We start from the raw sequence: 16,693 nt of genomic DNA, 5'->3' as shown, positions 1-16,693 counted from the left end.
GGACACACGGTGATGTAGAGGAGACATCACTTAGTGAGTCTCCTGACACACCGGGGACACATGGTGATGTAGAGAAGACATCACTTTGTGAGTCTCCTGACACACCGGGGACACATGGTGATGTAGAGAAGACATCACTTTGAGAGTCTCCTGACACACCGGGGACACACGGTGATGTGGAGAAGACATCACTTTGTGAGTCTCTTGACACACCGGGGACACATGGTGATGTAGAGGAGACATCACTTTGTGAGTCTCCTGACACACCGAGGACACATGGTGATGTAGAGAAGACATCACTTTGAGAGTCTCCTGACACACCGGGGACACACGGTGATGTGGAGAAGACATCACTTTGTGAGTCTCTTGACACACCGGGGACACATGGTGATGTAGAGGAGACATCACTTTGTGAGTCTCCTGACACACCGAGGACACATGGTGATGTAGAGAAGACATCACTCTGTGAGTCTCCTGACACACCGAGGACACATGGTGATGTAGAGGAGACATCACTTAGTGAGTCTCCTGACACACCGGGGACACATGGTGCTGTAGAGGAGACATCACTCTGTGAGTCTCCTGACACACCGAGGACACATGGTGATGTAGAGAAGACATCACTTAGTGAGTCTCCTGACACACCGAGGACACATGGTGATGTAGAGAAGACATCACTTAGTGAGTCTCCTGACACACCGGGGACACACGGTGATGTAGAGGAGACATCACTCTGTGAGTCTCCTGACACACCGAGGACACATGGTGATGTAGAGAAGACATCACTTAGTGAGTCTCCTGACACACCGAGGACACATGGTGATGTAGAGGAGACATCACTCTGTGAGTCTCCTGACACACCGAGGACACATGGTGATGTAGAGAAGACATCACTCTGTGAGTCTCCTGACACACCGAGGACACACGGTGATGTAGAGGAGACATCACTCTGTGAGTCTCCTGACACACCGGGGACACATGGTGATGTAGAGGAGACATCACTTAGTGAGTCTCCTGACACACCGGGGACACATGGTGATGTAGAGAAGACATCACTCTGTGAGTCTCCTGACACACCGAGGACACATGGTGATGTAGAGGAGACATCACTTTGTGAGTCTCCTGACACACCGGGGACACATGGTGATGTGGAGAAGACATCACTTTGTGAGTCTCCTGACACACCGGGGACACATGGTGATGTAGAGGAGACATCACTTTGTGAGTCTCCTGACACACCGGGGACACACGGTGATGTAGAGGAGACATCACTCTGTGAGTCTCCTGACACACCGGGGACACATGGTGATGTAGAGGAGACATCACTCTGTGAGTCTCCTGACACACCGAGGACACATGGTGATGTAGAGGAGACATCACTTAGTGAGTCTCCTGACACACCGGGGACACATGGTGATGTAGAGAAGACATCACTCTGTGAGTCTCCTGACACACCGAGGACACATGGTGATGTAGAGGAGACATCACTCTGTGAGTCTCCTGACACACCGGGGACACATGGTGATGTAGAGGAGACATCACTCTGTGAGTCTCCTGACACACCGGGGACACATGGTGATGTAGAGGAGACATCACTCTGTGAGTCTCCTGACACACCGAGGACACATGGTGATGTAGAGGAGACATCACTTAGTGAGTCTCCTGACACACCGGGGACACATGGTGATGTAGAGGAGACATCACTTAGTGAGTCTCCTGACACACCGGGGACACATGGTGATGTGGAGAAGACATCACTTAGTGAGTCTCCTGACACACCGGGGACACATGGTGATGTAGAGGAGACATCACTTAGTGAGTCTCCTGACACACCGGGGACACATGGTGATGTAGAGGAGACATCACTTAGTGAGTCTCCTGACACACCGGGGACACATGGTGATGTAGAGAAGACATCACTCTGTGAGTCTCCTGACACACCGAGGACACACGGTGATGTAGAGGAGACATCACTCTGTGAGTCTCCTGACACACCGGGGACACACGGTGATGTAGAGAAGACATCACTTAGTGAGTCTCCTGACACACCGGGGACACATGGTGATGTAGAGGAGACATCACTCTGTGAGTCTCCTGACACACCGGGGACACATGGTGATGTAGAGGAGACATCACTCTGTGAGTCTCCTGACACACCGAGGACACATGGTGATGTAGAGGAGACATCACTCTGTGAGTCTCCTGACACACCGAGGACACATGGTGATGTAGAGGAGACATCACTTAGTGAGTCTCCTGACACACCGGGGACACATGGTGATGTAGAGGAGACATCACTCTGTGAGTCTCCTGACACACCGGGGACACATGGTGATGTAGAGAAGACATCACTCTGTGAGTCTCCTGACACACAGAGGACACATGGTGATGTGGAGAAGACATCACTTAGTGAGTCTCCTGACACACCGAGGACACATGGTGATGTAGAGGAGACATCACTCTGTGAGTCTCCTGACACACCGGGGACACATGGTGATGTAGAGAAGACATCACTCTGTGAGTCTCCAGACACACCGGGGACACATGGTGATGTAGAGGAGACATCACTTTGTGAGTCTCCTGACACACCGGGGACACATGGTGATGTGGAGAAGACATCACTCTGTGAGTCTCCTGACACACCGAGGACACATGGTGATGTAGAGGAGACATCACTCTGTGAGTCTCCTGACACACCGAGGACACATGGTGATGTAGAGAAGACATCACTCTGTGAGTCTCCTGACACACCGAGGACACATGGTGATGAAGAGAAGACATCACTCTGTGAGTCTCCTGACACACCGAGGACACATGGTGATGTAGAGGAGACATCACTCTGTGAGTCTCCTGACACACCGGGGACACACGGTGATGTAGAGAAGACATCACTCTGTGAGTCTCCTGACACACCGAGGACACATGGTGATGTAGAGGAGACATCACTCTGTGAGTCTCCTGACACACCGAGGACACATGGTGATGTAGAGAAGACATCACTCTGTGAGTCTCCTGACACACCGAGGACACATGGTGATGTAGAGAAGACATCACTCTGTGAGTCTCCTGACACACCGAGGACACATGGTGATGTAGAGAAGACATCACTCTGTGAGTCTCCTGACACACCGAGGACACATGGTGATGAAGAGAAGACATCACTCTGTGAGTCTCCTGACACACCGAGGACACACGGTGATGTAGAGGAGACATCACTCTGTGAGTCTCCTGACACACCGGGGACACACGGTGATGTAGAGAAGACATCACTCTGTGAGTCTCCTGACACACCGGGGACACATGGTGATGTAGAGAAGACATCACTTTGTGAGTCTCCTGACACACCGGGGACACATGGTGATGTGGAGAAGACATCACTTTGTGAGTCTCCTGACACACCGGGGACACATGGTGATGTAGAGGAGACATCACTCTGTGAGTCTCCTGACACACCGGGGACACATGGTGATGTAGAGAAGACATCACTCTGTGAGTCTCCTGACACACCGGGGACACATGGTGATGTAGAGGAGACATCACTCTGTGAGTCTCCTGACACACCGAGGACACATGGTGATGAAGAGAAGACATCACTCTGTGAGTCTCCTGACACACCGGGGACACATGGTGATGTAGAGAAGACATCACTTTGTGAGTCTCCTGACACACCGGGGACACACGGTGATGTAGAGAAGACATCACTCTGTGAGTCTCCTGACACACCGAGGACACACGGTGATGTAGAGGAGACATCACTTTGTGAGTCTCCTGACACACCGGGGACACATGGTGATGTGGAGAAGACATCACTTTGTGAGTCTCCTGACACACCGAGGACACATGGTGATGTAGAGGAGACATCACTTTGTGAGTCTCCTGACACACCGAGGACACATGGTGATGTAGAGGAGACATCACTTTGTGAGTCTCCTGACACACAGAGGACACATGGTGATGTAGAGGAGACATCACTTTGTGAGTCTCCTGACACACCGAGGACACATGGTGATGTAGAGGAGACATCACTTTGTGAGTCTCCTGACACACCGAGGACACATGGTGATGTAGAGAAGACATCAGAAAGTGACCTTGCATGATAGGAGACTTTTAATACAGGTGTAGTAACTGCTTTACCTGAGGGGGGAGGACTGGCTCGGAGACCGTGACCTCATCCGAACTAGGTCTGAACGAGCGTTCTGATTGGACGCCATCATGACCTGTTCAGGCACTGATTGGGTGGAGCTGTGGAAGTCCCGCCCACTCAGCCGGTAGTCTGCATGGAAAAAAATTAAATCAATAAATCATACTTATACATATAGTATATTGAATGTTGAGCTGCAGTGCATGCTGGGAGGTGTAGTTCACCTGAGACGACCCCGATGCCATCCTCTTCTAACTCACTGATCCTGGGAGCGCCTGAGAAACAGAGAGGTTAAATTACATGAATCTATAACACACACACACACACACACACACACACACACACACACACACACACACACACACACACACACACACACACACACACACACACACACACACACACACACACACACACACACACACACACACACACACACACACACACACACACACACACACACACACACACACACACACACACACACACACACACACAACCTGCGTAATAGTGTGGACCTTTGCAGTGGCGGCTGGTGGAAATTATTTTAGGTGGGGCTATTACCACACGGGGAACATTTTGAGGAATGACCCCTTAAATGATGACTTCTGGTGATGTTAGAGGGGGGGGGGGGAAGGACAAATTGAGAAGACTGATCAATACCTCCATAATCTTCAGTGTGGTTAGCTATGAACCTTCCAAACACCGTGTCCTGGACATAGTTTCTACTGTGCAACAGCAGGCCCACACAAACTGCAGAACAGCGGTTCTTTGGGAACACTCAAATGATTTAATTCCCATTTAAAATCAGGAGACTAAATACGAACATTATATGCAGACACAGCCGTGGTTCAGAAACACAGAAATATTAGAAAATAGACCATTAAGGCAACAAATCTAGTTTGATGGATGCTGTCACAACTCAACTATATACAATAATATGTGTGTGTGTGTGTGTGTGTGTATGTGTGTGTCGGCTGTTGAAGAGCGAGCATGGGAAACAAAAGACAGCGTGTACCTGTTTGCATCCAGCTAGTCACACACAGTAACAATCACACTCCCTGTCATTGACCTCATTAATAGATTAGCTTCTCACCATCTTGGCTGTGGCGCACTGATGTTAACGAGTAACTGAAAGGCTACCTGTCAAGCGTAAACATTCAGACACGTGACTCGCAAACTCTCGCGAGAGTTTTACACAAGACGGATCCTTTCTAGCCATAACCAACTCACAGACTGCATCGGGCGCTGACATTGCCGTCCTTTGAGCATCAGATCTGACGACGTTGATTGGCTGAAACTATGTGTCGGCGGCATAGTTTACAGATAGCAACAGTCAGCAATGTGTTGGCTGCTGCTGGGGCTGAGTGAGGGCTCCTTTCTTAGCGCCCAGACGAGAGAGGGCTCTTTCTACACGCCGGCCAGGCAGTGACTTATCAGTATATTTAGACATCGTAACACAATTTGAAACGAGATTTTATTTTAGATTATACATTTTACTGATACCAACTATATAATATTTACCTTGTTCATTACAAATAAAAATAAAATATATTTTTTATTTTATTTTGAATGACAATCAAACATGTGGGAAGAGGGGGGGCGGAGCCCCTAGCGCCCCTATGGGCCGGCCGCCACTGGACCTTTGTCTGGCAAAGCATCATGGGAAAAAAGTTAAACAGAAGAAAAAACAAGATGAAGAAATGTATAAAGGACATGGAATAAATGTTATAACTAGGGCTGTCAGTCGATTAAAATATTTAATCGCGATTAATCGCAAATTAATCGCACATTTTTTATCTGTTCTAAATGTACCTTAGAGGAATATTTTTTAAGTTTTTAATACTCTTATCAACATATGAGTGGACAAATATGCTTTATGCAAATGTTTATTATCATTTGAACAATGACAAATATTCTCATGAATATTAAACACAACAACCTGGAACCTCTCTCATTCAATAATACAATACAAAGTGTGTGTCTGTGCGTGTGTGTGTGTGTGTTTGTGTGATGGATCGTTGGAGCTATGTGCAACTCAAGGCACATGCTCGAACGGGAGCTGCCTGGACGCTGCAGTCATGTTGCACTATCCGTGCTGAGTGTGCTGACTTCTCGTACAATGTCCCACTGTCTGGCTTCCTGCATAAAGTCAAGTGCTCGGCGCAGTTGTGGCGAAATGTCGCTCCTCTGTTTTCATTTAAACAGCTCCTTATATCCGTTAGCGCAGCTAGCTAGCACCAGATGCTAACAACAACAATATACGTAAGGTCTCTCCCGGTCCTCCCAATAGCCAGTTGGTGCCTGCCGGTGAGCGTGGAAGTGTGGTCTGCCACAAGCGGGCGGCAGGAGCGGGGCTGTCAGCATCAGCTTGTAGATGGTATTTTAAACTCGATGTGCTCTGAAACTACGGGGCGGCCGAGGACAAAAATACACATGCGTTAATCGCGTTAAAATAATTAGTGGCGTTACATTTTTTTGCCGTTAATGCGTTATTAACGCGTTAACTTGACAGCCCTAGTTATAATATAACCATCAAAGTGTGTGTGTGTGTGTGTGTGTGTGTGTGTGATTGTGTGTGTGTATGTGTGTGTGTGTGTGTGTGTGTGTGTGTGTGTGTGTGTGTGTGTGTCTCACTCTGCAGACCCCTCCTCTGCAGGATGGGGGGGGGTGATGGGCAGCTGCAGTTTGTACCAGTGAGGCTGATCATCCAGGAGAGCCGAGTCCAGCTGGACGATCACCTGGGGGGAGTAACTGTACATTTACTCAAGTACTTCCACTACAGTTCAGAGGTACATGGTGTACTTCTACTCCACTACAGTTCAGAGGTACATGGTGTACTTCTACTCCACTACAGTTCAGAGGTACATGGTGTACTTCTACTCCACTACAGTTCAGAGGTACATGGTGTACTTCTACTCCACTACAGTTCAGAGGTACATGGTGTACTTCTACTCCACTACAGTTCAGAGGTACATGGTGTACTTCTACTCCACTACAGTTCAGAGGTACACGGTGTACTTCTCCTCCACTACATGTATTTAATACCTTTAGTTACTTCACAGATCAGGATGAATGATGTGAAATCTAATCAAGTGTTGAATCAGACTTTAGTTCCACCTGGAGTAAATCCACCAGCTACCCTGCAGTATACAAAGCCATTCAAACTAGCTACACCTTTATGGGCTCAGAACACACACATGCACACAGAAGGATCCACACGTGTGTTTTTCAATGCACACACAAATGTGTTCCGTTTCATATTCATGTAAATAAAATCCAAATACAGAAAAAAGTTTTACATATGTATTTTTGATCCTCACATATTAGCTTTCCGTTTAAATCCCCTGCACCTGCAAACAGTGGCGGCACCAGAGATTTTCTCTTGGGGGTGCTGTGGGGTTTCACAGAGGGTGCTCAAACATGAAGGGTTTCCCATTAATGCACCAGAGCTACAGATGAATGTTCTACTGCATCAGCAGAGCTTGAATGAAACACAGAGACCCAGAAGTAAGCTACTTGTACTCACGAGGCAGAATCCCTCTCGCTTTCAGGTGGTTTTGATTGAGTGTCCACACGTGGACGTTTAAGGACTAAAAAACGATCAATTTTTCACTTTGCTGTTAGCAAATCATTTTTCGCTCTAGCTAACAGGAAGTCACTCAAGTGTCACAAAGTCATTTAGCCTATGGGTAGGTCAAAAATCGAATGGGTGCTGGCCATTGGCCTAATCATATCACCTGTGTTGGCTTTATGTTTTTGGTCAAACATTTGTTTGTTTCACATTTGCATGTAATCAATCATTTTAATAATTTAATAAAAATAATAATAATGATTTTTTTTTAAAACAAAAAAAAGCACCCCCTAGCCCCCCCCTGGCGCCGCCCCTGCCTGCAAACACAAACCGCTCTCTGTGCATGGATCGCTGTGCTCGTGGGGGCGCGCTCGTGTGATTGGCTTAGAATGAAGGAGACATCTGATTGGCTATAGATAGAAACAATTACAAGTACGAATCGGCTGACCGTCAGGGGAGTCTCAAAAAACCCACACACGAATGCACAGCGATCCGTGCACAGCGATCCGTGCACAGCGATCCGTGCACAGAGCTGGTTGTGTTTGCAGGTGCAGGGGATTTAAACGGAAAGCTAATATGTGAGGATCAAAAATACATCTGTAAAACTTTTTTCTGTATTTGTATTTTATTTCCATGAATATGAAACGGAACACATTTGTGTGTGCATTGAAAAAGAATGGGGATCCTTCTGTGTGCACGTGTGTGTTATGAGACTGTTCTGAGCCCATACACCTTTACCAGCTTTGAGAACACTTTCATGATCAATCATTATAAAACATATCATATATATTATTCTGAAATGGACCAATCTGCACAACGAATACTTTTACTGTCTTTCACTATATTTTGATGAGAATACTTTTCTACTTTCACTTGAATGCAGGACTTTACTGTAACAGAGTATTCCTACACTCTGGTACTTCTACTTGTACTCAAGTACAAGATCTGAGTACTTCTACTTTTACTCAAGTACAATATCTGAGTACTTCTACTTTTACTCAAGTACAATATCTGAGTACTTCTACTTTTACTCAACTACAAGATCTGAGTACTTCTACTTTTACTCAAGTACAAGATCTGAGTACTTCTACTTTTACTACAAGATCTGAGTACTTCTACTTTTACTCAAGTAGGCTACCAGATCTGAGTACTTCTACTTTTACTACAAGATCTGAGTACTTCTACTTTTACTACAAGATCTGAGTACTTCTACTCGCCCCCTCCCCTCTGATTGGTTACCTCCCGAGCAGTAGCCCCTCCCCCCTGATTGGTTACCTCCCCCAGCAGTAGCTCCTCCCCCCGGATTGGTTACATCCCCCAGCAGTAGCTCCTCCCCCCTGATTGGTTAACTCCCCCAGCAGTAGCTCCTCCCCCCTGATTGGTTGCCTCCCCCAGCAGTAGCTCCTCCCCCCTGCTTGTTTACCTCCCCCAGCAGTAGCTCCTCCCCCCCCTGGTCCCAGGCAGTCAGCTCCAGGTTCCTCTCCCTCAGGTCTCTGTTCTGCACGGAGGAGAACATGAAGGTCTGGTTCCATCGAGGATCCAGAGACTTTCTGACTGTCTTCGTCCTGCGGTAGCTCCGATCACTGAGGGAGGGGGGAGAGAGAGGGAAGGGGGGAGAGAGAGGGAAGGGGGGAGAGAGAGGGAAGGGGGGAGAGGGTCTGTCAATCAGAGACTCATCACTGAGGGGGGGGGGGAGAGGGGGGGGCGCAGCAAAATGAGATGAAGACGGCCTCCTGACGACACTTTGGCTCAAAAATACTTTACATTAGGAAAGAGATAATAAGGGCTAAATGATAGGAGGCGGGGCTTAATGACAGGAGGCGGGACTTCTTTATTGTTCCCTTTATTATTTTATACGGTTTTATATTTTGAGCATACGCATAAAGCTGTTTGGCTCCTCTTTTATTCTGAAAGGTCTTCCCCCTCACTTCCTGTGTGCACACGACCCTGTTTACCTGAGGATTAGCTATCAGAACCGGTTCTCATGTGTTCACCTGCGGTCCGGCAGGAAGTAGATCTTAAAGAAAGGGTTCTCATGTTCTCACCTGCGGTCCGGCAGGAAGTAGATCTTAAAGAACGGGTTCTCATGTTCTCACCTGCGGTCCGGCAGGAAGTAGATCTTAGCGAACGGGTTCCTTGGTCGGCTGTCGGCCCGGACAGGAAGCTCTTTTGCTCCAAGAACTGTCACGATCAGCTGATGGCCCACTTTATCATACCAGAGCTTCACCTGGAAGAGAACAAAACACTGGAGAACACTGGAGAACCCAGAGGAGAACCCAGAGAGGAGAACCCAGAGAGGAGAACCCAGAGAGGAGAACCCAGAGAGGAGAACCCAGAGAGGAGAACCCAGAGAGGAAAACCCAGACAGGAGAACCAAGAGAGAGGAAGTAAGAGAGAGGAACCCCAAGGAGAACAAAGAGAGGAGAACCCCCAGAGGAGAACCCCCAGAGGAGAACCCCCAGAGGAGAACCCAGAGGAGAACCCCCAGAGGAGAACCCAGAGGAGAACCCAGAGGAGAACCCAGAGAGGAGAACCCAGAGAAGAGAACCCAGAGAGGAGAACCAAGAGAGAGGAAGTAAGAGAGAGGAACCCCAAGGAGAACAAAGAGAGGAGAACCTAGAGGAGAACCCCCAGAGGAGAACCCCCAGAGGAGAACCCCCAGAGGAGAACCCAGAGGAGAACCCAGAGAGGAGAACCCAGAGAGGAGAACCCAGAGAGGAGAACCCAGAGAGGAGAACCAAGAGAGAGGAAGTAAGAGAGAGGAACCCCAAGGAGAACAAAGAGAGGAGAACCTAGAGGAGAACCCCCAGAGGAGAACCCCCAGAGGAGAACCCAGAGGAGAACCCCCAGAGGAGAACCCAGAGGAGAATCCAGAGGAGAACCCAGAGGAGAACCCCCAGAGGAGAACCCAGAAGAGAACCCAGAGAGGAGAACCCAGAGAGGAGAACCCAGAGAGGAAAACCCAGACAGGAGAACCAAGAGAGAGGAAGTAAGAGAGAGGAACCCCAAGGAGAACAAAGAGAGGAGAACCTAGAGGAGAACCCCCAGAGGAGAACCCCCAGAGGAGAACCCCCAGAGGAGAACCCAGAGGAGAACCCACAGAGGAGAACCCAGAGGAGAACCCAGAGGAGAACCCAGAGGAGAACCCAGAGGAGAACCCCCAGAGGAGAACCCCCAGAGGAGAACCCAGAGGAGAACCCAGAGGAGAACCCAGAGGAGAACCCAGAGGAGAACCCCCAGAGGAGAACCCAGAGGAAAACCCCCAGAGGAGAACCCACAGGAGAACCCAGAGGAGAACCCCCAGAGGAGAACCCCCAGAGGAGAACCCAGAGGAGAACCCAGAGGAGAACCCAGAGGAGAACCCAGAGGAAAACCCCCAGAGGAGAACCCAGGGGAGAACCCACAGGAGAACCCAGAGGAGAACCCACAGGAGAACCCAGAGGAGAACCCCTCTACAGTACCTGGATCCTGGGGACCAGAGGACGTCTGTTGCCGGTCTGAAACACATCACCATGGAAACGCAGTTAACTGAGAGCTGATTGGCTGATGTGCAGTGCATGCTGGGTAAACTTACAGAAACCTGGTTGGAGAGAACGCCGGGGCTGATGGGTAAACCTGGAGAGAAGCAAACACTTTCAGTCTCTGGGCTTTTCTCAATGTCGAGTACACCGGCTGCAGAGCCACTATTTCAAGTATACTTCGTCATCGAGTGGCGCCGAAGGACTGTTCCAAAGCCCAGCATTCGGCGCCACTCGATGACGAAGTATACTTGAAATAGTGGCTCTGCAGTGTACTCAACATGGAGAAACGGCCTCTGTGTGGGCCTTGTTGTCTGGTGTTAGTGGTTGTTGTGTCGTGTTGTGAAAATCCTGAACGTCCTCTTCTAATCTGAGAGCAACATGCTAACAAAGCTATCCCAACTGTAGCTGTGAACATGACAGGATGTGTGATTACTGTTGTGAGTTTTCATAGCATGTTTAATACTTAAAAACGAAAGTTAGTTATAATCAAATATAATCAAATATATTCTTGTATAACCCACAATGAACATGCTTCATATTTTAGGTTTTCTATAGTACAGTATAAACAAAACAAAGTGGTTTGTGTAGGTTGAGTGTGTAGGGGAAAATGATATATGGGTGTCTGTGAAAAGAGTTGGCCGTTTTTCTCTCTCTCTCCTCTGGCAGCAGTACACAAGGGGGGGGGGGGTTTAGGCCATAAAAGCTATGGAACATGTCGAGTCATGTTTTTAGCCCTGTACAGTAGAAGCCATGCCCAGTTTTTCCTGATGTGGGTGTGGAAGAGGCGTTTTGGAAAATGTTATCGGGGTTTTTGTGCATAAAAGACAGGGGTGAGAGTAAAAAGCTTCAGAGCTGGGTTAATAGCTCTCGGTAAGGTCCTCCCAGACGGGGTAAATATCTCTCGAATTTATTGGTTGTTGGCTGAGTGGAATGATTTGATGAGTGAAAAAGTGTATGGAATGTTATAAATACTGCCATCTGTGAGGAAAATCTCCCCTCCGAAATTGCAGACAGGAATGGGTTTTTAAATGTTATATCCGCCGTCTGTGTCGGAAAAAGTGTATGAAACTGAAGTGAATAAATGGGTGAATGAAAAGTTGAATGCGCTTTTTATTGTCACCGGTCTTTTTACGAGGAAATACCTCTAAATTCTATCGGGAGAATTTTAAAATGTCACAACTGAAATGGGCAGTTGAAATTAAAACATTTTGGTAATAAATGTAAGACTGTGAATTAAAGTTTCATTTGAACATGATCACAGCACGGTTTTTTTTGTTAGTATGATTATAATGTTGTAAAGAGAGAAGGAATAAACCCTGTATTAGTTTGGACCTATTTTTCTTCAAATAAACTGAATCCCACCTGTTGGATTGGGATCCTTTAAAAGACACCTGTGCTCTCCTCTCCTGCGTCAAAGGTAAGATTGCACCCTGCCACACACACTTAGGTAGGAGCACACTCCATTTACTGATATCAAAATCCTTCGGGATCGCTTAAACAGATTAAAAGAGAGTTGTCTGAATTGAAACAGCAGTTAATTGAACCTGGTTCTTCGGGGGGGTTAGGAAGAGGTGAGATCTTGCTGACGTTGGTGGATCTGAGCCACGCAGCAAACTTACATAGACTCAATAATCTTCGGAAAGGTCAATTAGGAGGTCAGAATAATTTGCCGGAATAAATTATCAGGACCTCTCATACTCTAAACATTACCTAGAAGAGCATCAGGACTGTTTGAGGCATGTGATAGCTATGTGATTAACATGATGATTCAGCCTCTATGGAGACAGACATCAAGCATGCTCATTTCTGACGTGGAGCTAACCTGAAGTAAACATTGTATAGCAGTAGTTGTGTGTCTGTGTTGATGAACTTACTGGAGTCCAGCAGGAAGCCGTCTGTTCTGGAAACCTCTCTGAGGAACAGAAGAGTAATGTGTCAACAGAACATCAGGTGTGTGTGTGTGTGTGTGTGTGTGTGTGTGTGTGTGTGTGTGTGTGTGTGTGTGTGTGTGTGTGTGTGTGTGTGTGTGGTGTGTGTGTGTGTGTGGGTGTACCTGAGGGGGCGGGACACCATCAGCCCCACCTGAGGCTCAGGTTGCGAGTCCAGGATAACGTTGTAGACTTCGTTAAACGAGGCTCCCTGCAGAACCTGACCGTTCCACTCCAGAACCTGATCACCTGAGAGAGGGTTAGTTCAGGTGTGTGTGTGTGTGTGTGTGTGTGTGTGTGTGTGTGTGTGTATGTGTGTGTTACCTGGTCTCAGCTGCCCCACAGTGTCAGCCAGACTTCCTTTCTTCACCTTGGTGATGAACGCACAGAGACGACCAGACTCTGTCATCTTCCCCCCAACAACCTGAACACATGAGCAAAGTAACAGAGAGGAGGATGAGGAGGAGAATGAGGAGGAGAGAGAGGAGGAGGAGGAGGAGGAGGAAGAGGAGGAGGAGTCTCACCTTGAGTCCCAGCAGCGCTCCGGTGTCTGCAGGAATCGACCCGTCCTTCATCCTCTTGTTCAGCACGATCCGACCAATCAGACGCTCTCCATCCTTTGACGGTTGCCAGGTGACCGGATGCTGATGAGAATGTAAAAACGTGTGGTCGCTAAGCAACAGCATCAGTTGATTTCACCAATATGTGACACCTGACAGGAAGGAGGGGGCGGGGCTTAGATGGGCGGGGCTTACCAAAGACATCGGTGCAGCCTCGCCGTCCCACCATTGGCCGTTCATGTCTCCTAGCAACAGGACACATGGGTCAGAGGTCAGACTTCCTGTTCCACACACACACACACACACACACACACACACACACACACACACACACACACACACACACACACACACACACACACACACACACACACACACACACACACACACACACACACACACACACAAACTTCATCTCCTCCCCCCCTCTGTGTGCTGCTCTACAGGTACATGGCACAGCTTAACCTCAGAGAGACTCAACGTGTCACCTCTAATCCCTCTGTACTAAGCAGCTTCACACACACACACACACACACACACACACACACACACACACACACACACACACACACACACACACACACACACACACACACACACACACACACACACACACACACACACACACACACACACACACACACACACACACACACACACACACACACACACACACACACACACACACCACTTCAGGGGACATTACATTGACGTACATGCATTTCCTGGAGACTTATCCTAACCAAGTCTTCACCCTAAAATGAATGATTCCCCTCCCTTATGGGGACCTCCATTGTGTCCCCATAAGGGAGGCGAGTCCCCACACGTGACTGTGTAAACAGATTTAGGTCCCCACAAGGATCGTAATGCAACACACACACACACACACACACACACACTCAAAGAGTACTCACAGGTGTGTCTGAGGGCCATGAAGGAGGCGGGGCTTCAGAAGAGGTGCTGTTTGCTGCTTCTCACGCCTTCCTGTAACTTCCTGTCTCCGAGCCCATGGTTGTGGCCCAATAGTCCAAAAATCAGCTCCTCTCGTCTCCTCCTCTCCTCTGAGTGAAAGGTCACGGGGTTAAGGGATAGTGGATAGGAGAATCCAAAAGGACTTAGGAGAAGAGACTGCGGTACTTTAGAGAATCGACTGCACTTTCACTCTCCCACGTGTTTCTGATGCGCCAGCGGACGTCCTGAATGAGCGTCTGCTGCTGTGGGGAAACTATGGAGACTACAGTTCTCTATACAGCGGACTACAACATGGATGTTCAATAAGAACGAGGGACTCCTGTGAACTCATCTAGAGACTCTGTGCTCTGATGCTGCTGCTTTATGCTTTATGAACGTGGACAACAGAGAAACAGATTCTTCAGGACCAAAGCTGGAATTGAAATAAAAAGGAAAGTGAAGCTTCTGCTCGTCACCCCTCTCCCTCCGGTCCACGTTAAAACAAATGATCCCAATACGTATGATTGATGGAAAGATCTTAAATCAATACAGATGTATTTATTATAAACGTTAGTCCTTAACATCTATCTCTGTGTATATCACCATTCAAACATCTTTTAAAAGTTGAACAAACCCCACAGCTCAGTAAAGACTGTGAGATGTTGACTTTATTTGATCATTTCAGTAAAAACTAACGTTCATATTTCTCTCTTTGATTATAATACTGATGATAATTGGACTATTGGACCGCAACCAAGACCGAGGTCATCTTTTTTGGACCCCAACCAACAGCCTCCCCGGTTGATATTCTGGGCTCCCTCAATAAAAACATCCTCCCCTCTGTCATGAACCTTGGAGTGACCTTCAACAGCGCCTTTAAATTTGATAAGCAGGTTAGCACCGTAGTCAAGACCTGCTTTTTCAAAATACGACTATTGGCTAAGACCAAGTCGTTCTTATCTTTTAAAGACCTAGAAAGGGTTATTAACACCTTTGTGACCTCGAGACTGGATTACTGCAACGCTCTGTATGTGGGTATGGACCAGGCCTCAATTAGACGCCTGCAGCTGGTTCAGAATGCAGCTGCACGTCTTCTAACTGGCCATAAAAAGCGTGACCACATCACCCCAACTCTGGCCTCACTGCACTGGCTTCCAGTTCGGTTCAGAATAGATTTTAAACTCCTTTTATTCGTTTTCAAAGCCCTAAATGGGCTGGCTCCTCCTATATAGCCTCCATGTGAGGTCGGCCCAGACCCTGGGGTTTTTTAAATCAACACTAAAGACTCACTTCTTCTTCCTGGCCTTCTAGTCAGAGCGGAGCACGACACCTGACTTTTCCCTGTGTTTTTGTTTTTTATATTTCTGTTGTCAATTATTGTCTTTTATTGTGATTGTAGTAATGTGTTTTTATTACATGTACAGCACTTTGGCTCCACCAAACATCGCTTTTAAATGTGCTTTATAAATACAACTTGATTTGATGAACGTTAAAAAACAAAGCACTTTGGCAACTTACCACATACGTTTTAAAATGCTTAATAAGCACCGTAACTTTCATGATATAATTTCTCCGTCATAATCGGTTGTTTCCGTGAACGGCCGACTGTTGAGTGACGGCAAATGCTGCGGCTGCAATGCATTGTGGGGCAGCATTTTATCCTCTCCTCTCGGTGAGGGAGGTCCAGTGGTTCCTAAGCTAAAGGAGGCTATAAAGGAAGTTTGAAACCTCCTTTCCTATCATGTAGAGAATTCGAACGGCACTTATCATGGCTGCCACTGAGGGACTTTCGGGTCATTTCACTCCGTTAGGAAGGTTCCTAAGCTAAATGGACTATTGGGCCGCAACCCATCTCTCTGTCTGTTAGCTCAAACTAGCTTCCTGCTGACTGCTGCTGCTAACCTGTTGTTAGCCTGCTGTTAGCCTGTTGTTATGCTGCTGTTAGCCTGCTGTTATGCTGCTGTTAGCCTGTTGTCAGCCTGTTGTTAGCCTGTTGTTATGCTGCTGTTAGCCTGCTG

At 47.7% G+C, this 16,693-nt stretch overlaps 1 protein-coding gene across 1 annotated transcript; it reads right to left on the bottom strand.

Moving 5' to 3' along the window:
* Positions 1-4,195: 4,195 nt before the first annotated feature.
* On the bottom strand, positions 4,196-16,250 carry LOC117551845 (regulating synaptic membrane exocytosis protein 2). Its single transcript, XM_034224909.1, has 14 exons — positions 16,194-16,250; positions 14,639-14,785; positions 13,920-13,969; positions 13,689-13,808; positions 13,489-13,588; positions 13,290-13,413; positions 13,111-13,148; positions 11,290-11,330; positions 11,177-11,212; positions 9,812-9,942; positions 9,139-9,298; positions 6,779-6,882; positions 4,366-4,416; positions 4,196-4,273 (listed from the first exon to the last, which is right to left on the bottom strand). The coding sequence occupies exons 3-13, from the start codon at positions 13,962-13,964 to the stop codon at positions 4,398-4,400; spliced, it is 918 nt and encodes a 305-aa protein (XP_034080800.1). The 5' UTR covers positions 13,965-13,969; positions 14,639-14,785; positions 16,194-16,250; the 3' UTR covers positions 4,196-4,273; positions 4,366-4,397.
* Positions 16,251-16,693: the final 443 nt, after the last annotated feature.

Source organism: Gymnodraco acuticeps, unplaced genomic scaffold, assembly GCF_902827175.1.
Source record: "Gymnodraco acuticeps unplaced genomic scaffold, fGymAcu1.1, whole genome shotgun sequence".
NCBI lineage: Eukaryota > Metazoa > Chordata > Actinopteri > Perciformes > Bathydraconidae > Gymnodraco > Gymnodraco acuticeps.
The sequence above is the reverse complement of the archived record's forward strand: the minus strand, read 5'-3'. Positions and strand labels throughout refer to the sequence as shown.

What these genes read in the sequence shown, in the direction of transcription:
- LOC117551845 (XM_034224909.1), bottom strand. Translation starts at nt 13,964, where the DNA reads ATGAACGGCCAATGGTGGGACGGCGAGGCTGCACCGATGTCTTTG. An exon ending in GAGCGCTGCTGGGACTCAAG is followed by an intron (nt 13,589 to 13,688) that starts GTGAGACTCCTC and finishes TCATGTGTTCAG; the next exon opens with GTTGTTGGGGGGAAGATGAC. An exon ending in TACTTCCTGCCGGACCGCAG is followed by an intron (nt 9,299 to 9,811) that starts GTGAGAACATGA and finishes CCCCTCCCTCAG; the next exon opens with TGATCGGAGCTACCGCAGGA.